Source organism: Panthera onca, chromosome C2 (genome assembly GCF_046562875.1).
Source record: "Panthera onca isolate mPanOnc1 chromosome C2, mPanOnc1 haplotype 2, whole genome shotgun sequence".
NCBI lineage: Eukaryota > Metazoa > Chordata > Mammalia > Carnivora > Felidae > Panthera > Panthera onca.
The window spans coordinates 71,387,031-71,410,801 of NC_138347.1; the positions used below are offsets into that span (position 1 = coordinate 71,387,031).

At 38.9% G+C, this 23,771-nt stretch overlaps 1 protein-coding gene across 10 annotated transcripts in view; it reads left to right on the forward strand.

Annotated features, from left to right (window-relative positions):
- Positions 1 to 23,771, forward strand: part of RUBCN (rubicon autophagy regulator) — a 70,567-nt gene that overhangs the window by 24,138 nt on the left and 22,658 nt on the right. For 3 of the 10 annotated variants that reach the window (XM_060639696.3, XM_060639695.3, XM_060639690.3), the window contains 7 exons: positions 5,661 to 5,815; positions 15,320 to 15,405; positions 17,195 to 17,354; positions 18,016 to 18,122; positions 20,121 to 20,277; positions 21,095 to 21,628; positions 22,975 to 23,019. In XM_060639696.3, the coding sequence (XP_060495679.3) occupies positions 5,776 to 5,815; positions 15,320 to 15,405; positions 17,195 to 17,354; positions 18,016 to 18,122; positions 20,121 to 20,277; positions 21,095 to 21,628; positions 22,975 to 23,019 (1,129 nt within the window). In that variant the 5' untranslated portion in view covers positions 5,661 to 5,775. The remainder of the gene's footprint in view (positions 1 to 5,660; positions 5,816 to 15,319; positions 15,406 to 17,194; positions 17,355 to 18,015; positions 18,123 to 20,120; positions 20,278 to 21,094; positions 21,629 to 22,974; positions 23,020 to 23,771) is intronic. The other 7 variants (XM_060639687.3, XM_060639688.3, XM_060639692.3 and 4 more) reach the window with 3 other exon arrangements.

Genomic DNA, 23,771 nt, shown 5'->3' on the forward strand with positions numbered 1-23,771 from the left:
TGAACTCATGAGCCTGAGATCAAGAGTTGGATGCTTAACCAGCTGAGCCACCCAGGCACCTCTTGGTTTGTTTGATTGTTGTTGTTGTTGTTGTTGTTGTTGTTGTTTTGGTAAAGTAGAAGCTTTTTATTTTGATGTAGTACCAATAGTTTATTTTTGCTTTTGTTTCCCTTGCCTCAGGAGACATATCTAGAACAATATTGCTATGGCTGATGTCAGAGAAATTACTGCCTGTCCTCTCTTCTAGGCTTTTCATGGTTTCAGGTCTCCCATTTAGGTCCTTAGTCCATTTTTTAAAAAGTTTTATTTATTTATTTTGAGAGAGAGAGAGAAAGAGAGAGTGAGAGAACATGAGCACAAGCGAGGGAGGGGCAGAGAGAGGAGGAGAGAATCCCAAGCAGGCTGTACAACAGCAGCGTAGAGCTCAGTGCAGGGCTCAAACTTACAAACCGTAAGATTATGACCCGGGATGAAACCAAGAGTCAGACACCTAACCGACTGAGCTACCCAGGTGCCCCAAGTCCTTAATCCATTTTGAGTTTATTTTGTGTATATGTGAAGTGATTTGGTTTCATTCTTTTGCATGTAGCTGTCCAGTTTTCCCAACACCATTTTTTGAAGAGACTATCTTTTTCCCATTGCATATTCTTGCTTTGTCATAGATTAATTGACTGTATGATGGTGGGTTTATTTCTGGGTTCTCCATTCTATTTTGTTGATCTATGTGTCTTTTTCTGTGCCAGTACCATACTGTTTTGATTACTACAGCTTTGTAGTAATATCTTGAAATCTGAGATTGAATACTTCCAGTTTTGTTCTTTTTCAAGATTGCTTTGTCTATTTGGGGTCTTTTGGGGTTCCCTACAAATTTTAGGATTATTTGTTCTAGTTCTGTGAAGAATGCTGTTGGTATTTTGCTAGCGATTGCATTAAATTTGTAGATTTCTTTGGGTAGTATGGACATTTTAACAATATTAATTCTTCTAATCCATGAGCGTAGTATATCTTTCCATTTGTTTTCTCTTCAATTTCTTTCATCAGTGTTTTATAGTTTTCAAAATACAGGTTTTTCACCTACTTGGTTAAGTTTATTTCTAGGTATTTTATTATTTTTGGTGCATTTGTAAATAGGATTTTCTGAATTTTCTGCTACTTCATTATCAGTGTGTAGAAATGCAACAAATTTCTCCACATTAATTTTGTATCCTGCAATCTTCCTGAATTCACTGATCACTTCCAGTAGTTTTTTTGGTGGAATCTTTTGGGTTTTCTGTATATAGTATCATGTCATCTGCAAATAGGGAAAATTTTACTCCTTTTTTTACCAATTTGGATGCCTTTTATTTCCTTTTCTTGTCTGATTGCTGTGGCTAGGAGTTCCAGACCTATGTTGAATAAAAAAGTGGTGAGAGTACACATCCTTGTCTTGTTCCTGATCTTAGGGGAAAAGCTCTGTTTTTTACCACTGAGTATGATGTTCATTGTGGGTTTTTCATATGTGGCATTTATTATGTTGAGGTATGTCCCCTCTAAACCTGCTTTGTTGAGGGTTTTTATCATGAATAGATGTTGTATTTTGTCAAATGCTTTTCCTGCATCTGTTGAAATGATTATGTCATTGTTTATCCTTTCTCTTGTTAATGTGATATATCACATTGGTTGATTTGTGAATATTGAACCACCCTTGTATCCCAACAGTAAATCCCACTTGATTGTGCTGAATGATTTTTTAAATACATTGTTGGATTTGGTTTGTTAATATTTTGTTGAGGATTTTTGCATCTATGTTCATCAGAGATATTGGTCTTCTCCTTTTTTTTTTTTTTTTTTTTTGGTAGTGTCTTTGTCTTATTTTGGTATCAAGGTAATCCTGGCCCCTTGAGTGTCGCTTCTAATTGTGACTTGGCAAGCTTAAGACTGAGCTGGCATTTAGGAAAACTTTTTCCTTGAATATCCTATTTGAGTTGCTTAAGCAATTTCTGTTCCTCTTTCAAGGAGGAATCAAGTCAAAATCACCCCAAAGGAAAATAGGTAGGACTTTATCCTGAGGTTGGCTTAACTGTTGATGAAAAGGATTCAGGTAGCAATGGATTATACTGTCCCTTGCCACTTAGGCCCGGTGCTTCCTTGGCACAGGGTGAGATGCTTAGAAAGACTTGCTTTTAATTTATGGTGATTAAGGGAGAGCACTCTGTGTACTTGGAGAAGTGGCTCTGCAAAGGGCTACTTTGAATCTAATATACATCAAAGGCCTTGCTTTTGCCCAGATAAAGGTTACATCTGAATTCAAGGTGATATCATTCAAATAATTATTACTGAACAGGTTTAACCCAAGAAAGATTGACCTTACTTACTGAAAATGTGGTTAAAGAATACAGAGGCATATTTGATTTTTCATGATGATCTGTTCACTTGCATGTAAGATTCAGGTATGAATAGATTAATGCAACTACTGTGTGTGGGCTCTATTTGAATATAGCATTTCAATTCTCTGGAAGTGATAACTGCATTATTAGGGTAAAGGATTCTAAAAAGGTAAAGACAATAAATAGGCTAGCTGTGTAAATAAAATTTTTTTAAGGTTTACTTTTCTTGTGCATGAGCTTATACCAAATATAAATGGTTTGGTATAATTTAGAATAAGAGCCACACTCTTCTGTAGCTTTGGTATCTTAGGGATGCTACATTGTGAGGAAGGAAAGGTCTTTAGCTTTGTTTAGTAGAAGTTGGTAGTAGATCTAAATGCTCAGGTTTCTAGGATTTCAGTGCTCATGATTTTGGAATCAAAGCCTCAGGGTGATAGGGTACTTGGTGTCTGCTTTCAGAATTTATCATGATTTTCCTTGACAGTTATACTTGTAAGATGGAGAATAAATCAGAACATAGATATGTAAAATTACTTGAGGAAGCAAACTGCTCTCAGGCCTGCAAGATTTAATTGTAACCTGTTGCAGTGTGAAAACTGTGTCAGTCTGAACAGGCCAGATTAACCCTAAGGAAGCATAGAAGATGAAGAGTCACTGAAGCAAAAGTTGGCAGTCAGTTGGCCTCTGTGATGGCAGTTTCTCACAGTATGGCATTTTAATGACCATTTAAGTCCTCTGTACATCTTAGTTATCTTGAGATCTCTCTCAGGACTGGCATGGAAATAAAACAGGACAATGGCCAACAGGCCCATGAAGAGGTGCTCAGTGTCACTAATTATCAGTGAAATGCAAATTAAAACTGCAGTGAGATAGGACCTCACAGCTGTTAGAAGGACTGTCATCAAAAAGATGAGAGAAAACAAATGTTATTAGTGAGAAGGTAGAGAAAAAGGAATCCTTGTGGACTGTTGGTGGGAATATAGTGGTGTGGCCACGGTAGAAAACAGTATGGAGATTCCTCAAAAATTAAAAATAGAAATACTATGTGATCTGGCAGTTTTTCTTCTGGGTATATATCCAAAGGAAACAAAAACAGGATGCTGAAGAGATATCTGTACCCCCGTGTTCATTGCAGCATTATTTATAATAGCCAAGGCATGGAAACAACCTTAGTATCCACTGATAGATGAACAGATAGAGAAAATGTGATTCACACATGCGCGCACACACACACACGCACACACACACACGCGCGCAGGAATATTAGCCCTAAAAAGGGAAATCCTGCCATTTATGACAACATGGATGGACCTTGAGAGCATTATGTTAAGTGAAATAAGTCAGACAGAGAAATATTGTATAATCTCACTTATATGTGGATTCTAAAAAAAAGCCAAACTCCTAGAAATAGAGAGCAGATTGATTGGTGGTTGCTAGAGATGGGGGATGAGGGAAATGGGTATACTTCCAGTAATCAGATAAATAAATTCTGGGGATATAATGACAGCATGGATGACTACAGTTAACAAGACTTATAGTATATTTGAAAGTTGCTAAGAGAGTAGATCTAAATGTTCTCATCTCAAGAAAAAAAATTGTAACTATGTGATGTGATGAATATTAACTAAGCTTAATGTGGTAATCATTTTGTAGTTTATACATATATCAAATCATTATGTTATACACTCCAAGCTAATATAATGTTATATGTCAATTATACCTCAATAAAATTGGGGAAGAAAGAAATGGAACAAATGAGTTTGGTGACTCAAATGTTTAAATGGTGTAAGGTTAAGAAAGCCTGATGTCTCCCAGTTTGAATAAATTCTTGGTCTTAAGGCCTTGAGAGCAGAAGACCAAGTTGAGATTCATCTAGCTTTCTCTTTTTAGATGACACTCTTATACTGGATCTAGCTTCATTCATTATATTTTATTTGTCTTTACTCATCCACTTTTAAAAATGACTCAGAAAATGCACATAAGAAGTTAGTTTTCAGGGGCGCCTGGGTGGCGCAGTCGGTTAAGCGTCCGACTTCAGCCAGGTCACGATCTCGCGGTCCGTGAGTTCGAGCCCCGCGTCAGGCTCTGGGCTGATGGCTCGGAGCCTGGAGCCTGTTTCCGATTCTGTGTCTCCCTCTCTCTCTGCCCCTCCCCCGTTCATGCTCTGTCTCTCTCTGTCCCAAAAATAAAAAAAAATAAAAAAAATAAATAAATAAATAAAAAATAAATAAAAAAATAAAAAAAAACGTTGAAGAAGTTAGTTTTCAGTACTGATAGAATTAGTAAGGATTCCAATTCAGGACCCTTCTGCCCCTATAGGCATTTAAACGATGTGAAATAGTTATGGTGAAAATTCCCTGAAAAAAAAATATTATTCTCATGACTGTTCTTGACAAGTATAAAGAGTAGTATTCTAATAAGAAATGGAAGGGCAAGGTAAAGTGTGCAGTATGATACTTGGGGGCCTAAGAGGAGGAGTTTGGCATTTCATCTCTTCATGTTTTCTTTATCCACTTTGATTCAGTGCATCCAACTTTTTTCATTCAATTGAAGTTGGTTTTGAGTTTTTATTGGGGTGGAAACTGTTGAGAAAATGCTGGGGATTTCATAGGAACCTTGAAGACCATTTAGGGCAGCAATTTTCAAACTTTTCCTCCTCAGTACTTCAGATGGTCCAGAAGAATAAGCCAAAAGTTGACTGATTTGGGGGCATGTCTCAAAGTGGCTCAGTGCAAAAAGAACCTTTTTGTCTTGATTTTAGCTTAAAAAACTATGGGGGGGTGGGAGGCAGAAATCATGGACAATTTACATTCTTAATCATAATATTTGTGTATACATATGTGTACTTAGTGCATGGAAATATAGTGAATAAAAAGTCTTTTTTGACTTTTTTGTTCTAAAAAAGATTTCTGGTTTTGATCACATCCCCTCATCTCTTTATACACTGCTTATGTCCTGTCATTTCCAGAAATGGATCTTGATGGGTCTCAGTCTTAGAAACAGAGGGTTATAGGCTACTTATGTGAGAATTGAATGAGATAAAAAATGAAGATCACCTTACAAAACATAACATGCCTCATTAAGAGTGAGGGTTTTTGTTTTTGTTTTTTTAATCTTAGTGTTCTTTACAACTTAAGTCCTCTCTGATTTGGGTCTTCGGCCCAAGTAAAAATTAATAGAGGAAAAAATATTAGGATTTGGGCTGGAGGCCTCTTGGCTTAGACTTTCTTTGACATGTTTAGGATCAGATACAACAGAGTTAACTAACCTTTGGTATAATTGATGCCCTTGCAGGAGGGAGCACTGGCAGTTGCTGGGTAATTTGAAGACTACTGTGGAGGGTTTGGTGTCAGCCAACAGCCCCAACGTCTGGTCCAAGTATGGTGGCCTGGAGCGGCTTTGTAGGGACATGCAGAGCATCCTCTATCATGGGCTTATCCACGACCAGGTGTGTAGACCTCTTCTTTTTTGCCAGGTTGGCTGCATCATTTGCTGAAAAGAAACAGTTGCATTAAGTTGTTGACAGGGAGAAGATGAAGGCTACTAGTCTGTGAGCCCTTGAAGGTGGGACTGTGGTATGATGATGAGAAGGAAGAGGATAAGGACAATGATGATGAATCCCTAGGATTTTTCTCTTAGGAGCACCCTAGGACCCATCAATTACAGAATATTGTCTTTTTTAGAATATCCTCTGAGCATCATTTATAGATAACTGGTTGATTCTTATGAATGGTATTTTTAGTTATAGCTTAATTTTTTTATATAAACTTTATTGATGTTGAGTTTCTTTTCTGTAATATCCTCAAACACTAATAAACTTTGAGTATTAATAAAGAGTAGAATATAATAATATGTAATGTTTTTTGCTTTATCTTTTGCATTTACTTCATTTTCAGTGTTTTAAATAAGGTTTGGATCTGAATAAAATTGTCAAGTGAGTCATTGACTCTAGTATCCTCCCACTTAAAAAATCAGACATCACAGGGGTGCCTTGGTGGCTCAGTTGGTTAAGTGTCTGACTTCAGGTCATGATCTCACGGTTTGTGGGTATGAGCCCCGCATCGGACTCTGTGCTGACAGCTTGGAGCCTGGAGCCTGCTTCAGATTCTGTGGCTCCCCTCTTTCTGCTCCTCTCCAGCTCATGCTGTCTTTCTGTCTCTCTCAAAAATATAAATAAAATTAAAAAAAATTTTTTTAAATCAGACCTCACAAATATGTGCATAGGGTTGTATCCCTAAACAACTCCTGCATATCCCATATCAGAGTCTAGTATTCTTCCCTGGAACTCTTTCCCTAGAGCTAAGCTTGTCTTTCTCTTTTCTAATCAGAATTTATTCTCAAGCAGTCACATTGAAAAAAAGCTAACCAACTAATTGGTGTTAAGGTATTTATAGTTGATAGGATTTAATATGCTACCCTTCCTTCTAAAAATATATGTGTATTATCTCTGAACGGTATCTTCAAACTAATGTTCCTGTTTGACATTTTCAGAATTCAGTGGAGAAGTTGGCTTAGGTTAGATTTTCTTTATTCAGAGTAAGTTCTGAAAGTGAGGCTCTCTCAAAGTGTTTCTTAATGGTTATTGTTATTTAAACACCATTGTAGACATTTGGAGGCAACATTGTATGGTAACCTGACAAAAGTCTTTGGAATCAGATAGAACCTGGATTGAAATCTAGACTCATTTCTCAGGTCCTTGGGGAAAAAATAACATAGTAGTTACAATTATAGACTCTTGAGTCAGACTGTTCATATTTTAATCTCAGCTTCCGAACTATGTGGTATTGGGTAAGTTATTTCTTTGTGCCTCTGTTTCCTCACTTGTAAAATGAGGTAACACTGATACCTACCTCATTGAATTATTGTGAGAATTAAATGAGATAATATACACGAAAAGCTTTAAAAAACGTAAGCTGACAGTTGATCTTAACTGTTAGGTAATAATTTTTTTGAGGCTTGCTTTTCTCATCTATAAAAATGAGAATAATGTTATTTATATCATAATGTTTGATGGAAAGATTAAATGAAATAGCATACAAATTTACCTAGTGCATTTTGTGGCACATACAAAATTAAAGAAACATTTATTAATTATTTCCTAAGTTTCAAGTTACATGTAGTCCTATAAAAAATAGTTATGAAGACTGGAATTTATAAAACAAATAACCCACTGCAATCTGGCTTTTGCCCGTACAACTGGTGATCTTGCTACTGAAGTTTAAGTAAAATGATGTTCATGTTACCAGATCCATGAACATTTCTTCCCTTTTGAACACTGTCTTATGTTCTTTTTTGTTGACCATCATCACACCATGACTTGTATAGCATTATTATCTTCTAATGTCGTGGAGTCCTTCTGCTACCCCTGTGACCGTTCCTTCTTAGTTTCTTTCCCTGGAATCTCTTCTTTTTGGGTTTTAGTTTTTAATGGGATTCTGTCCTATGTCCTTATCTCTTTTTACTCTGTACATTTACCTGAAACAGCTTCATCCACTTGCATTGTGTTAACTATCACCTTTGTACTAAAGACCCCTAGCTCAGACACCTCTCCTGAACTCCAGATCCATAAGACAAGGTGTCTGCTACACATTATCATCTGGCTCTTTGTCCTGTAGGCTAAGCACAGCATGACCCAAAACAAACTTATTTTCCTCATGAGATTGCCCTTTCTCCTATTTTTAACACTGATTTGTGGCATTGCTAACCACTCAGGTCTCTCAAGCCAGAAACTTGGGAATCATGCCACATGTTTTACAAAAACTCAATACAAGTTTCCCAGGCTGATGACCAAAGTAACTACTAGATCAGTGGCACTTGGTGAGTGGTTAAGTACTTGCATCTTGATAGCAAAAAGGTTCTCTCCTTGGTTCTATTACTAATTTTACATTGTCACCTAGAGTAATCACTTTACATATTACAAGACGGTTTTACCATCTGTGCCAGAAAAAGAAAATGTCTTTTTTCTTAGAAAACGATTTCATGAAATAGTAAAGTCAATGGAATTCCAAATGAAGGATGCTTGGTAAATGCAAACCAATAATAACATATCTTGTTACAGTTATTAATAAGTGATATCTGTGAGAGCATATGGTCATCGAAATGAAAAATATTAAAGTATATGGTCATCTGCAAAATAGCAGTAGTGTTAATTAGTGAAAGCAAACCAGGCAAATCCGTCATACACACACTTTTCAACCATAGGCTCTAATGGAAAGACTCAAAACCAAAAGATCAATACCAATTTCACTGCTGCTTTGTTCTGCCTTGTGAAGACCTAACAATTAATGTCTGTGTCAAGGACTTATTTTTCCCTTTCATTTCCTCCCTAAAGATTAAGGCTTTCAAAGGCTTCTGGCTGCTGCGTCATCAGGAAGCTATTCTGGGTGTTGTGCCCTTGGAGAGGGGGGAAGGGATACAGTGATTCATGCTGGTCATATCTATTCTGTGCTTTTAAAGGATGTGTTATGGAATGTGAACTTTATTTTTTTAAATCACTCAAGGCCTTTGGAAAGCTATGATATCATGACCATATTCTTAGAGGTATCTCATTTTCCCTGACAGCCTGCATCTGGGCTACCTTTTAGTTTTTCCATAAGGCAAGACATTTGATCATTTCTTTTCTACTGCTTAGAAATGTGGAGACACTCAGTCTCTAAGATTCCTCAGCTGAATAGGAGAAGTAAAAAGATCCCCCTCTTTTCCACCACCAAGAAGAAACCTTTTCTTGGCAATATAGGCAGCCCAACTTAAAAAATAACAATAATAACAGAAAAGACTTCTGTGTATTTTTCTTTTCTGAATATATAAGTAATACATGTTTTTAATTTGTTGAAAATTTGGAAAATACCAAAAAAGAATTTGGAGAAAGTAAACATCACCCTCAATACCAACTAATAACAATCACTCTTTAACATTTTGATAGATCTTCTTATTTTTTTCTATGCATTTGTGTGCTTTTTAAAATATTAAGATCGTACTATATATGTCATTCTGTAACTTGCTTTAAAATATTTAATTTTTAAAATAAACAATACATTTATATGCTTAAAAACACAAGCATAAAACTGTATTCAGTGAAACATCTTCTTTCCTTTCAATCTTTTAGGTAACTTCTGTTTACCAGTTTATTTCTAAAGAATTTTTATGTTTATAAGAGAAAATATGAATAATTTTCTTTGCTACACCTCCTGATTTTTCACACAAATAAAATCATGCTATAATTACTATTCTGCATCTTGGTTTTTCCTTGATAGGTCTTGTAATTCATTCCAAGTCATTATATAAAGTGCTTTTTCTTTTTTACAGCTGTCATTTTATAATATTCTATTGTGTGTATGTACCATAATTTATTTAACCAGTCCCCTGGTAATGGACTTTTAGATTACTTCCAATCATTTGCAGTTAGTAACAGTGCTACAGCAAATAACCTTGTGTATAGGTCATTTTGCCCTTTACCGTAGGATATTCCTAGAAGTAGAATTTTTAGGCCAAAGGGTATGTACATTTCAATTTTGATAGGTATTGCTAAATTGTTTTCCAGGAAGTTATGTCACCAACAATGTAGAAGAGTATTTATTTCTCCATACCCATGCCAATATAGGGTGTTATTAAACTGTAAACTATCACCAGTATGATAGGTAAAAAGTTATATTCCTCTTATTAAGAAAAATGTTTATGAGAACCATTATTGTTCCGTGAACTCTTTCCTATTCCCTCCCTCCCCGCCCCGTTTTCCTTAGATTCTTTTCCTATGGATTTGTAGGAGTTCCTTATTCATTAATGGAATTAATCCTTTGTCTGTAATGTGAGTTACAAATATTTTTTTCCTAGTTTGTCTTTTGCCATTTCATATGGTGGCTTTTTACTATACAGAAATATCTGATTTTTAGTAAGTCAGATTAATCATTTCTCTCAGGGCTTCTGGGCTCTGTATGATGCTCTGAAAGGGCTTCCCACTGTACCATTATTAAAAATGTTTCTCGATGGTTTCTTCTGTTAATGGCTTAATTTTTTACATTTAAACCATTTCATCTGTAATTTATTTTGAATATACTTAATCCTCTTGGCACACAGATCTATTTCTGATTATTTATTATTGTCTGTTGTTCTATTTGTCTACCATCACCACTCAATTTTAATTATTGTAGCTTTTCATTATGATAGGAATTGTCCATCACTTGTACAGTATGTTTTGTTGGTTGTTGATCTTCCCCCCAATATTCAAATATTTGTAATTTTATTTATTATTATTATTTTTTAAATATAATTTATTGTCAAATTGGCTAACATACAGTGTGTAAAGTGTGCTCTTGGTTTTTGGGGTAGATTCCCGTGGTTCATCACTTACATACAACACCCAGTGCTCATCTTTTGTCATTTTATTTACCCCTTAACCACTACATCAATTTTTGGATAAGGACAGGAAAAGCCTTCTTACACAATGTGATCTGGATCATTAGATGATTGATTAAGTGAGGGCAATTGAAGAGTCACTCAAACATTTTATGTTATGTTATGTTATGTTATGTTATGTTATGTTATGTTATGTTATATTATAACATCTAAATTTATATTTATTCAACAGTCCTTGGATATAGGATCGAAACCTTTTCTGGGAGCATGGATCCACTGATGGAATTTCATATCATCTTTCCTGAATAAATTGCACTCATAATACATGAAACAGGGCTTCCAGTTTTAATTTCTTTCTGCTAGACTAGCAATTTAAAGATCCTATAATATGAGTATAAAACTTTCTACATTTTTAGGGGTTTTTTTCTCTTTAACTTTGAAAGTTGTCTTGCCTCTATGTAATTTGACATCAAGTTTTTATTGAAGTTTTTGTTTGGGCATAAATTTTCAGCTCCTCTGGGTAAATACCAAGTAGTATGATTGCTGGATCATATGGTAAGAGTATGTTTAGGTTTGTAAGAAACTATCAAACTATCTTCCAAAGTAGCTGTACCATTTTGCGTTGTCACCAGCAATAAACGAGAGTTCCTTTTGTTCCATATCCTCACTAGCATTTAATGTTGGCATTGTTCTGGATTTGGGCTGTTCTAATATAGGTGTATAGTGGTATAGTGTTGTTTTAATTTACATCTCCCTAATGACATATAATGTGGTATGTCTTTTCATGTGCTTATTTGTCCTCTGTATATCTTCTTTGGTGAGGTGTCTGTTAAAGCCTTTGGCCCATTTTTAAAATCAGATTGTTTAATTTTTTTCTTTTTTCTTTCTTATATGTTTATTTTTGAGAGAGACAGAGTGCAAGTGGGGGAGGGGGGAGAAAGAGAGAGAATCTGAAACAGGCTCCAGGCTCTGAGCTGTCAGCACAGAGCCCAATGCAGAACTCAAACTTGGGAACACTGAGATCATGACCTAGGCCGAAGTCAAACACTTAACTGACTGAGCCACCCAGTTGCCCCAGATTGTTTTCTTATTGTTGTGTCTTAAGAATTCTTCATATATTTTGGATAACATTTCTTTATCAGATGGGCCATTGCAAATATTTTCTCCCAGTTTGTCGTCTCTCTTCTCATTCTCTTGACATTGTTGGTCATAGAGCAGAAGTTTTTAATTTTAGTGAAATCCAGCTTATCAGTTCTTTGTTTCATGGATCATACTTTTGGTTTTGTATCAAAAAGTCATCACCATACCCAGCGACATCTAGGTTTTCTCCTGTGTTACCTTCTAGGAAACTTACAGTTTTGCATTTTACATTTATATCTATGATTCATTTTAACTTAAGTTTTGTGACAGGTGTGAGGTCTGTATCTAGATTCATTTTTTTTTCATGTGAATGTCCAGTGTTTTAGCACCAAGTTGAAAAGACTGTCATTGCTCTATTGTATTGCTTTGCTCCCTCGTCAAAGATTACTTTATTCTATCTATGTGCATCTGTCTCTGAGCTCCTATTCTGTTTCACTGATCTATTTGTCTTTTTTTTTTTTTTTTTTTTTGCCAATACTCCACTACCTTAATTACTGTGCCTTTATTGTAAGTCTTGAAGTCAGATAGTGTCAGTCATTTTTGAAGAAAAACTTTGCTCTTGTCTTTCAAAACTGTTTTAGCTATTCTGGGCCTTCTGCTTCTCCATATAAACTTTATTATTATTATTTTTTAATGCTTATGTGTTTATTTTGAGAGTGAAAAAGAGAGAGCACAAGTGGGGGAGAGGCAGAGAGAGAGGGAGACAGAGAGAATCCCAAACAGGCTCCTCATTGTCGTCGCAAAGCCCAAATGGGGCTTGATCTCATGGTTCGTGAGATCACAGCCAGAGCTGAAATCCGGAGTTGGAGGCTTAACCAGCTGAGCCACCCAGGTGCCCCCTCCATATAAACTTTAGAATCAGTCTGTTGGTATCCACAAAATGACTTGCTGGAATTTTGATTGGATTGCATTGAATCTATAGCTCTAGTTGGAAAGAACTGACATTTGACAGTATTGAGTCTTAATATCCATTAACATGGATTATCTCTGTATTTACTTAGTTCTTTGCTGTTTTTCATCGGTGTTTTGAGGTTTTCCTTGTATAGATCTTGTACATATTTCATTTTGGGGAGTGCTAGAGTAAATGCTAATATGTTTTTAATTTCAAATTCCACTTTTCATTGCTGATGTATAGGAAAGTGGTTGACTTTTGATATTAGCCTTGCATCCTGTGACCTTGCTATAATTACCTACTAGTTCTAGGAACTTTTTTGGTTAATTCTTTAGAATTTTCTACTTAGATGATCATGTTATCTTGAACAAAAACAGTTTTATTTCTTCCTTCCAAATATGTATACTTTTTATTTCCTTTTTTGTTTTTTTCTTAGTGCACTAGCTAGGACTTTAATAAGATGTCAAAAGTAGTGGCGAGAGGGGACATCCTTGCTTTGTTTCTGATCTTAGTGGGAAAGCTATGAGCTTCTCACCATTAAGTATGATGATACCTGTAGGTTTTTGTAGATATTCTTTTATCAATTTGAGGAAGTTACCTTCTATTCCTAGTTTACTGAGAGTTTTTATTATGAATGAGTGTTGGACTTTGTCAAATGCTTTTTCTGCATCTATTGATGTGATCATGTGATTTTTCTTATTTGGCTGTTGATGTGATGGATTCCAGTCTTGATTTTGGAATGTTAAACCAGCCTTGCATACCTGGGATAAATCTTACTTTGTTATAGTATATAATTCTTTCTATACAGTGTTGGATTTGATTTGCTAATGTTTTGTTGAGGACTTTTGCAACTGTGTTCATGGGAGGTATTGGTCCACAGTTTTCTTGTGATTTTTTTTTTTTTCTGGTTTTGGAAAATTAGGGTAATTCTGGCCTTATAGAATGATTTGGGGAAGTATTTTCTTCTGCTCCCATCTTCTTATAGGCATTATAAGGAATTGGTATAATTAAATGTTTAGTAGAATTCACCAGTGAACCCATCTAGGCCTGGTGCTTCTGGTTTTGGAAGATTATTAATTGGTGATTCCATTTTTTTTTAGTAGATATAGGCCTACTCAAATTATCTAGTTCTTCTTGGTGAGATTTGGCAGATCATGTCTTTCAAGGAATTGATCCATTTCATCTAGGTTATCATGCCACTGAGCATAGAGTTGTTTATAGTATTCCTTTGTAATGTCCACGAGATCTGTAGTGTTGTCCCCAATTTTACTTCTGAGTTAGCCTAGAGTTTTGCCTAAAAAAAAGGAAACCAAGTTTAGATGCTATTCACATAGATATGACATAACCAGGAAATGTGCTGGATTTGATATTCCACTATTGACCACCCTGGCCACTCAGTGTCCACTAAGCCACAGAGCAGAGATCGGAAACACTGCCACACTGCTACCAAAATATTAAAGGTCTTCATGATTCTAGTTGGCAAAAAAGTCTGTACATCTGACACCTGACACTTCTAATTCTCGCTTTTACCTTCCCAGTCTAGGTGAGAAAGCCACTGACATTTGAGATGATTCTTTTTTTTTTTTTTTAATGTTTATTTATTTTTGAGACAGAGAGAAACAGAGCATGAATGGGGGAGGGTCAGAGAGAGAGGGAGACACAGAATCCAAAGCAGGCTGCAGGCTCTGAGGTGTTAGCACAGAGCCCGATGCGGGGCTCGAACTCACGGACCATGAGATCATGACCTGAGCCGAAGTCAGAAGGAAGCTCAACCGACTGAGCCACCCAGGCGCCCTGAGATGATTCTTGAGTCACATATTAAGATCTGATTTAAAGACTCTTGCTAGGCTGTTTATTTTGTTCCATTGGTTGGTCTGTCTCTTAATGCTTGTACTAGTTCTGTATCTCTAAATTATTTAGATTTCAGTTTTAACCTGTGCCCAGTCATCTCAGAAAGGATTCCCCAAAAATAAGAATTAGATTTTCTTAGTGTAAACATTTTGCTATCGTGTTCAGACCTCCTCCAGTGTGAGACTATTTTATCTAGAATTGCTCATTTCTTTGACTCCCTGACCTTGGAAGCATGGGAAAAGCAGGTCTTTCCTTACCTGATTTTGCAGTAGGAACTAAAGACATCTGTCTCTGACTTTTAACGAATAACTCTTCACCAATTTTAAGATTTACCTTCGAAGTGTTAGTAGTATCCACAGATGTATATGATCATAGATTTTGATTTATGGATTCTCCTGAATAAAAAGTGATTAACAGCTCTTTCTAAAAAAAAAAAAAAAAAAAAGATTTACCTTCGAGGGCTTCAGTGGTGGAGAGACGAGGGAGAGATCAGATTATTTTCATTGTATAACCTTCTCTATCATATGCATGCATTCCCAGTTCAAAAGAACAGTTAAAACAGTTTTTAACAATTATCCTTAAAAAGGGTGAACATGAGTATATATCCTTTTGATTGTTGCTAAGAACCTTTGTTGAGGTAAGGGAAGCTTATGCTCTCCCCCTCGCCCTCTCTGAATTGGTCTAAAATGGTAGATTTCTTCACCTTGTATGTTCCCATAGGTGTGTTGCCGCCAGACTGACTACTGGCAATTTGTGAAGGACATCCGATGGCTCAGTCCGCACTCAGCCCTTCACGTGGAGAAGGTAAGAAGTGAAAAGTAACCACAGGGCCCTGTTGTTTGATGCTCTGTCTGGAGAGTCTCCTAGGGTAGAAAGATGGCGTGTGTTAAGTTTCCTATTAACCGAGGAAAGGAAACTATGCCTGTAAGACTAACCTGGAGGGCTCGGGGGAGGATTGTTTACTTAAAAAAAATAATAAACCTTACAAATACATTGCTCCAGGCCTTTTTCTGTACTCTGGGGAAGAGATAAAAAGTTTTGTTATCTTCAAAAGATCTGCATATTAGGACGAGAATGAAGCTGTTCAAAATCCTAGGAAAATGGCAAGAGATTCCCTGAAGTAGTTGGGGAAGCAGGACTGAGATGCTGATAACTATGTGAGGAGAAGAGGAGCCATCAGTTGGAAAGAAATGGAGATTTCTGGAGGCCAGTGTCAAATAGAGCTGAACGTGTTCCTGAACAACAGCTTTAGCTACCATTGTAGGACTTTACTCTCCTGACCTCTTAGCTCAACAGAGTACCCTTCATTTCCAAGTAGGGAAACAGCTCATGGAGGTTAGTGACTTGGCCAGAGTTACACAGCTAGCTCCAGATCAGTCACTGCCAAATGTACATATCTATTTATTTAACTCTTCAGTATGGAAAATCTCAAATACATACAAAATTAATGAGAAAAGCGTAATGAACCCTGAAATATCCATTACTCGTCTTCAGTATCTGTTAATAGCTGGCAGTCTTATTTCATGTATATCCCACCTACTGGAGGTTCATCACTGAGATGATGTCAGGAGAAGTAATTTGTTTTTAAATGATCAGGGAACCAAATCACAAGATGTCAGACTGGCCCTTTTTGTGAAGAAAAGGCCAGAGCCCAGTGGTTTTTCTTATGTGGATTTTCTTTGTCCTTCTCACTTTATTTTTCTTACCACCACTCCCTCTCACCCCAGCTAACTTCCTTTTCTAAAATATATTGCCATAGTCATTTCTTCTTGGAAGCTGCCTGAAATTGCCATCCATACATGTTTTGCACTGAACCTGGGCTATGAGTCCTTGCTTTTGTTTATTTATTATTATTATTTTTTTAATGTTTGTATTTATTTTTGAGAGAGAAAAGAGAGAGCATGAGCGGGGGAGGGGCAGAGAGAGAGGGAGACAGAATCTGAAGCAGGCTCCAGGCTTTGAGCTGTCAGCACAGAGTGTGATGCAGGGCTCAAACTCACAAACTGTGAGATCACGACCTGAGCCAAAGTCAGACATTTAACTGGCTGAGCCATCCAGGCACCCCAGACCTTGCTTTTAGAAATAGTCAAGTAGAAGGAGGTTCCAAATAGAGAATGCTGTGACTACAGCCAGAAAGAGACACTCAGATGGCTTCTCTTTGGTGGAGAATCTTAGGTGGTGTCTTCCCAGATCCTTTCCCCAGGTTTTTGTGCATTATTTTCTAGAGGCCACCTAAAATGGAGGACTCTGTGAAAGAAGCCAAGAGGTCAAGTTTATCCCTCCTCAGAGTACCACAGGATCATGTCTCTTTGGAGTTAGAACATAAAGAGACAGATGTAGCAGCTTTGTCCTCTCCTGGAGCTGCATATCAGGTCTTAACTGCTTAGTCCCTCTGCAGTGGCCCAATCAGCAGTGGAACCACTAATCCCTTCATTCCCGCTCCTCCTTCAGTAACCTCTAAATACTAGCTGGAGGAAAAATATCTCTGATTGCCTCCTCTTCCCTTTCTCAATTTGGTTCTCAGGTCATTAGGCCTCAATCTTGCTGTCTTTACCAGGATGCATGTTTTGACTCACGCCTCTTTGCCTTCCAGTTCATCAGCTTGCACGAGAATGGCCAGAGCAGCACCGAAGGTGTGAGTGAGCATGCTGTTGCAAAGTTGTGGCTGCAGCATAGCTTGCAGTGCCACTGTCTCTCAGCCCAGCTCCGACCTCTGCTTGGGGATAGACAATATATCAGAAAATTCTACACAGGTAGGTGGAGGTCACTTAGCCAGGATTGTTGCATAAACTTCTTCATCTCTTCCACTTTACTCTTCCTTTACAGACTGACTCTCACCCCAGAGCCTCATACTTTCACTTGGTGCCAATAGAGATTCTCAACAGAGACACACATCCAGTCTTCTCTCTCACCTCCTACGTAAAACACAATCAGACTTTATGCTAAGGTATTCCCCTACCTCCATATACACAAACCAATAAGAATAACCCCCATTTACGGAGAGTTTCCTGTGTGCCAATCACCGTTACATACTTTTTATACATCTGATCTTCCTAATAGCCCCAAGACCTGGGTATTAATACCTCCGTTTTCCAATCAGAGAAGCAGTGCCCGAGGAGATTAGGTGACTTGGCCAAAGTCACCTAGAGCCAGGATTCAAATCTGGGACTTTATGACTTTGAAGCCTCTTGTTGTATCCTCTCTATTATACAGCATGTTACTTAGCCTATTTGTAGTAGTGTAGTAGTTACTGTACTTTGTCGCTGATTCTCCTTCTCTTTGTAGTGGTATGATTCTCCTCAGGTCATTTTTACCCTTTGTCTCCTTCCTTCCCTGAGCCCCTCCCAGGCTGTACAGGGAAGCTAAAGTTCTCCCTGTTGGGCTCCATCACAGCAGTAGCTCTTCTCTCCCCAGATACTGCTTTCCTGCTAAGCAACGCCCACGTCACGGCCATGCTCCAATGCCTGGAAGCAGTGGAACAGAACAACCCCCGCCTCCTGGCTCAAATTGATGCATCTATGGTAAGGGGGCAAGGAGTTATCACTGTCTGTGCTGGGCCCCTGGACCTCATCATGGTACAACTCTCTGTAGCAAACTGCTTCTTTGCTTAGGCAGTTGTGGACTAAAAGTCTTTCATTAGGAAAAAAAAAATACTTCAAGAAGAAGGGGAGGTACTGTTAAGTATTTATTGAAGTAAAAAGTCTAAGCTTAGGTCTGTTTAAGGAGGGACGTGTCTTTTTTTTTTTTTTGATGTTTATTTATTTTTGAGACAGAGAGAGAGACAGAGCACAAACAAGGGAGGGGCAGAGAGAGAGGGAGACACAGAATCTGAAGCAGGCTCCAGGCTCTGAGCTGTCAGTGCAGAACCCAACACAGGGCTTGAACTCATGAACCATGAGATCATGACCTACTCTGGCTGAAGTCAGACACTTAACCAACTGAGCCACCCAGGCTCCCTGGGAGATGTCTATTTTTTAAACCCTTTAAAAAAAATCCTTAGTCTGAGTAAGCATTCCCTGAAGGGTAGGCTTGACAAGCTGAGGGGAAGAGGATGATTTTGAATCAGGAGTAGGATTTATAGTGTCAGAACTAGTATGACCTGGTGTTACACAGGATCATTTTTGTCCTTGAAGTATAAAGATAGTTTTGTTTATTGTTAACCCTTTGATTCACTTGCCCTATCACTAATATCAGTGCCTCAGTTAGAATGGAATCATAGGCCCTACTTCTTTTTGGGAGGGATCCCTTATCTCTCTTAGTTTTAAATTTCTTTATTTTTTTTTTAAGTTTATTTATATATTTTGAGGGGCGCTTGGGTGGCTTAGTCAGTTAAGCATCTGACTTCAGCTCAGGTCATGATCTCATGGTTGGAAGGGTTTGAGCCTTTTGTTGGGCTGTGTGCTGATAGCTCGGAGCCTGGACCCTGCTTCAGATTCTGTGTCTCCGGCTCTTTCTGCCCCTCCCCCAATCATGCTCTGTCTCTCTCTTTTTCTCAAAGATAAATAAACATTAAAAAAGTTTTTAAGTTTGGAGAGCCTGGGTGGCTCAGTCAGTTAAGCACCTGACTTTGGCTCAGATCATGATCTCGCGGTTTGTGGGTTCGAGCCCCATGTCAGGCTCTGTGCTGACAACTCAGAGCCTGGAGCCTGCTTCAGATTCTGTGTCTCCCTCTCTCTCTGCCCCTCCCCTGCTCACATGCACTCTTTCTCTCTCAAAAATAAACATTTAAAAAAGCTTTATTAAAAAAGCTGGTTTAGTTCCTTCTAGATAAGTTTTGTTAACAGAAAAGCTTTATTAAAAAAGCTTTTTTAAATGTTTATTTTTGAGAGAGAGAGAGAGAGAGAGAGAAAGAATCAGAGTGTGAGCAGGGGAGAGGCAGAGAGAGAGGGAGAGAGAGAGAATCTCAAGCAGGCTCCACACTGTCAGCACAGAGCCTGATGAGGGGCTTGAACCCACGAACTGCAAGATCATGAGTGGAGACGAAATCAAGAGTTGGATGCTTAACCGACTAGGCTATCCAGGTGGCCCTCTTGGTTTTAAATTTTGATTCTTAGTTACCAGTACCAGGCTTGGTGCCAGGCACCATACATGCACCATCTCATTTAATTCTCACAGCTCTATAAGGTAGGCATTAATCTCATTTTATAAAGGAGACCATCTGAGGGACAGAGTAGATAAGTCACTTGCTCAAAGTTTATATGATATGAACCCTGATATGTCTGATTTCTGACTCTATGTGCATAGTCTTAAGAATTTTGTTATGCTGCTACTAAGATAAAGCCCTCCGGGTGTCCCATCTAGGACTCCAGTTTCAGAAGCTGTGGCGTATGGCAGGACTTCTAGGTTTTCAAAATTGTATGCTGTAATAGAGCAATAGAGTGGTATGCCATATCTACAGGCTCTGGCTGCAGTTCAGGCCTGCGGCCAAAGGTCAGCTTCCACCAGCATTACTATAGTGCTGAGTGCTCCTTCTCTGAGGGCCTCTGTCCTGGACTCCAACATGTGGTTTTTTTTTGTAGTTTGCCAGAAAGCATGAGAGCCCGCTGCTGGTAACAAAGAGCCAGAGCCTGACAGCTCTGCCTGGTTCCACGTACACTCCTCCAACCAGCTATGCTCAGCATTCCTACTTCGGGTCCTTCTCCAGCCTCCACCAGTCCGTACCCAGCCACAGCTCAGGTATGGGGGCAGGAAGGGTAATCATGACATGTATGCCAAGCCCCGAAGCAAGTAGAGGATTTTGTGGGTGCAAACAGGAAAGGTGTAGCTAGAGCTTTGGCTTGGTGCAGTTGGTCATATTTCATGTCTTGATAAAGGACATCTTAAAAAGTTATATAGCGACCAGTCTAAGATAATTCAATGGAATCATTAAAGTAACAGAGGAAAGAGATGTTTTTAGATTCCCCTGGATTTCTAATCCACGTTGCCAAGAAGACATTTCAATAATAATAGCTAACACTTACTGAGCACCAACTGTGTGCCAGGCTCTGTTATATTTATATATATTTCATTTGATCCTCAAAATAGTCCTATGCAGTAGGTGTTGTTATTATTGCCCATTTTACAGATGAGGAATGAACACCAATAAACAATGAAGCTACTGTATCAAGAGCGCATGCTCTTATCTTACCTTACCTGGTTTACTTCCTTCTAGATAAGTTTTGTTAACAGAAGAGACTCATAAATATGGAGAAGAAACTGAGGGTTACTGGAGGGGTTGTGGGAGGGGGGATGGGCTAAATGGGTAACGGGCACTAAGGAATCTACTCCTGAAATCATTGTTGCACTATATGCTAACTAATTTGGATGTAAATTTTAAAAAATAAAAAATAAAATTAAAAAAAAAAAAGTTTTGCTTACCTCACATGACGAACCTTTTCTGAGGTGGTACTGGGCACCCAGTAATGATAGGGAGGTAGGTCCTTAGTTGTAGAGAAGCCTTTCATATGTACCAAAGATTTCCAGCTCACCTTTTTCTTCCCCTTTTATATCCTAGAAAGAAGATCGACTTCCTTTTCACTCTCTGGCCCTCCCCGGAAACCTCAGGAAAGCAGAGAGCACGTCTCACCAGCACAGGATCAACCTAGCCAAGCCTCACTGCTTCCAGCCTCTACGTTAGCCAGGGATTCCCCCTCAACTCCAAATGAGATGAGCTCTAGCACACTGACCAGCCCCCTAGAAGCATCCTGGGTCAGCAGCCAGAATAATTCCCCAAGTGATGCCAGTGAGGGGCCCGAGTACTTAGCCATCGGCAACCTGGACCCCCGAGGCCGGACCGCCAGCTGTCAGAGTCACAGCAGCAATGCTGAGAGCAGCAGCTCCAACTTGTTCTCCTCCAGCAGCTCGCAGAAGCCAGACTCTGCTGCTTCTTCCCTAGGCGAGCAGGAGGGAGGTGGGCAGAGCCAGCTGTCCGGCGTCCTTCGCAGGTCCAGCTTCTCAGAGGGGCAGACGTTCACTGTTACCAGTGGAACAAAGAAGAGCCATACTCGCTCCCATTCGGATACCAACATTGCCTCCAGAGGAGCCCCAGGTAATGATAGTCACCAGTCCCTAGTTAGTGACTTATGTTTCTGATGACATGATGGGTATCCTGCTTATAATGAGAGAAGTTTATAATGTTATATGAATACCCAAGAAATCGGAGAATATTTATATTTGTTCCTTTATACGTTGCTAACTAGTAAATGTTTTCCTGAATTCTTTCACCAGTTCCTTAGCATCAGAGGATAGTGTGGCTTGTTACAGTTTGAGTTTTTAATGTTTCTCTCTGGCAGAGGGGAATTACTAATGAGCTTTAAAAATAATCCCATTAAATTCCTCCCCTTTCTGTGATTCCTGAGAAGTTTGGTTAGGTGTCATACTAGTACGAGAGAGGCTAAGTGATATTTGGGTTTCCTCATTAAAACTAGGGATATAGTGAGTGTGGGATGATGAGATCTAGGAAACAAGTGGGTGGGGCTGGCCGTTGCATCACTAATTCAGGTTGGAAGGCCATCAGTTGAGGGGCCCTGGCCATTGGGCCCTCCCTCACACAAATAGCAGCTGCTAAGCAGAGCACAGCCTTGGCTCGAGAGAGGTGGGGCTCACTGCTTTTGCCATCTCCCTGCCATCTTCTGTCATGGGTTGTTAGTGTCTGGCAGGCTTTGGTTGGGTTTCATTTGTAGGAGAGTCTCCATAACAGCAAGTATAAGGTGGATCTCTGTGCTCAAAGCCAGTTCTGGGTAGGAAAACCCCAGAAATAAAATATAAAAATAAAATATAGAAAATTTTAAAAAAGCAAAAGAGGAAGATTTCCTTTAGCAACTGGAGCTGCCATTGATTTCTCTTTGTAATTTCTAGAAAGGTGAGAGCTGAGGCCCTCATCCAAAACTTCTGAGTGACAAACTTTTTTTTCCATTTTCTACTCAAGATGCGGTTCTGCTTATTGGAACGCTTCAGGAAAAAAAAAATTCCAAATCAAAGACTGTCTTCCCACAAGCTTTCTTAGATGTGAAGAGTATTAGGGTTAGCGCCTCGCTTCACATCTCCTGCTGCTGGCCTGCTGTCTACTGTACTCCAGGCCACTGGTCTTTGAGCGTGGGATGCTTCCCTGCCCCCATTCTTGAATCCATGTGGATTCCAGAAACCATGGTAACCTGCATTGGAAAGGGGAGCAGAGAAAACCTAAGCAAAAGGGTCTGAGGGAGAGGGGGTCGTGTGTAGATTCTTGTATGAGTCAGCTACTATGGTTCAGTAGCTGAGTACTTCAGCACCAGTGTTCCCTCTTGGGAGCTAGGTCCCTACCTCCGCTAGATAAAAGGACACTCTTTTTCTCACTCTCTCTGTTCTCATTTCCTCTCTTTGGACTCTCCTCTGCACCTGTCTGTCTACGTACAGGAGGCCCCAGGAATATCACCATTATAGTTGAAGATCCCATTGCAGGTTTGGGAGCCAGTCCTCCTTTCTGTCTGCCACCTCCTCCTCCTCTGTGACCATCTTGCTTAGTTCAGAACCTCCTTTTCTATTCTGGTGTCAAATCAAGTCTGGCTAGTCTGGCCAGTCCTGCTGTGATTCTTGGACCCGTCTCTAAAATGGCACCGATATTTTGCATAATATATTTATTGCCCATGACTTCCAGATGCCTCATTTAGTCTCCCAATAGCTTCTGGGAGGTGGAGTCAAAATTTATCAATCCTGAAGGTGAAACTGAAGCCCAAAGGTGAAACTGAAGCCTGCTCTTTGTCCAAGGCATCATGATGAATCAGTGACAGAATTTTTCTTATAACTGAGTACTTACTGTGGATTACTTTATTTTCCTTGAATTAACACCAGAATGTATTTTTCCCCCCTTCTGTGGTCTTGGATGTGGATGCATGCTTTTTGCCTCTCCCAGAGTCCCATTTCCTTTTTCTTTCACCTATTTTCCTTCCTCTGTAAGTCCCACCCACCACCATTCCAGCCATTTTACAGGTTTTTTTTCTAGTGACTTTGGTTTTCATGGTGATGTTGAAGATGAATATTGTGTTAAATTCTGGGTTTATGGAGATATTAACAGTAGAGTGTGTTTGCCAGACAGAGTGGTGAGGGAGGACTGAAAATGGTGGCCTCCTGCTAATGGAGGGAGCCACTGAGTATGTAAGCTTGGAAAAGAGAAGGTTAAAGAGGAGGAAGTTGACAGGACCACCATTTAGAAG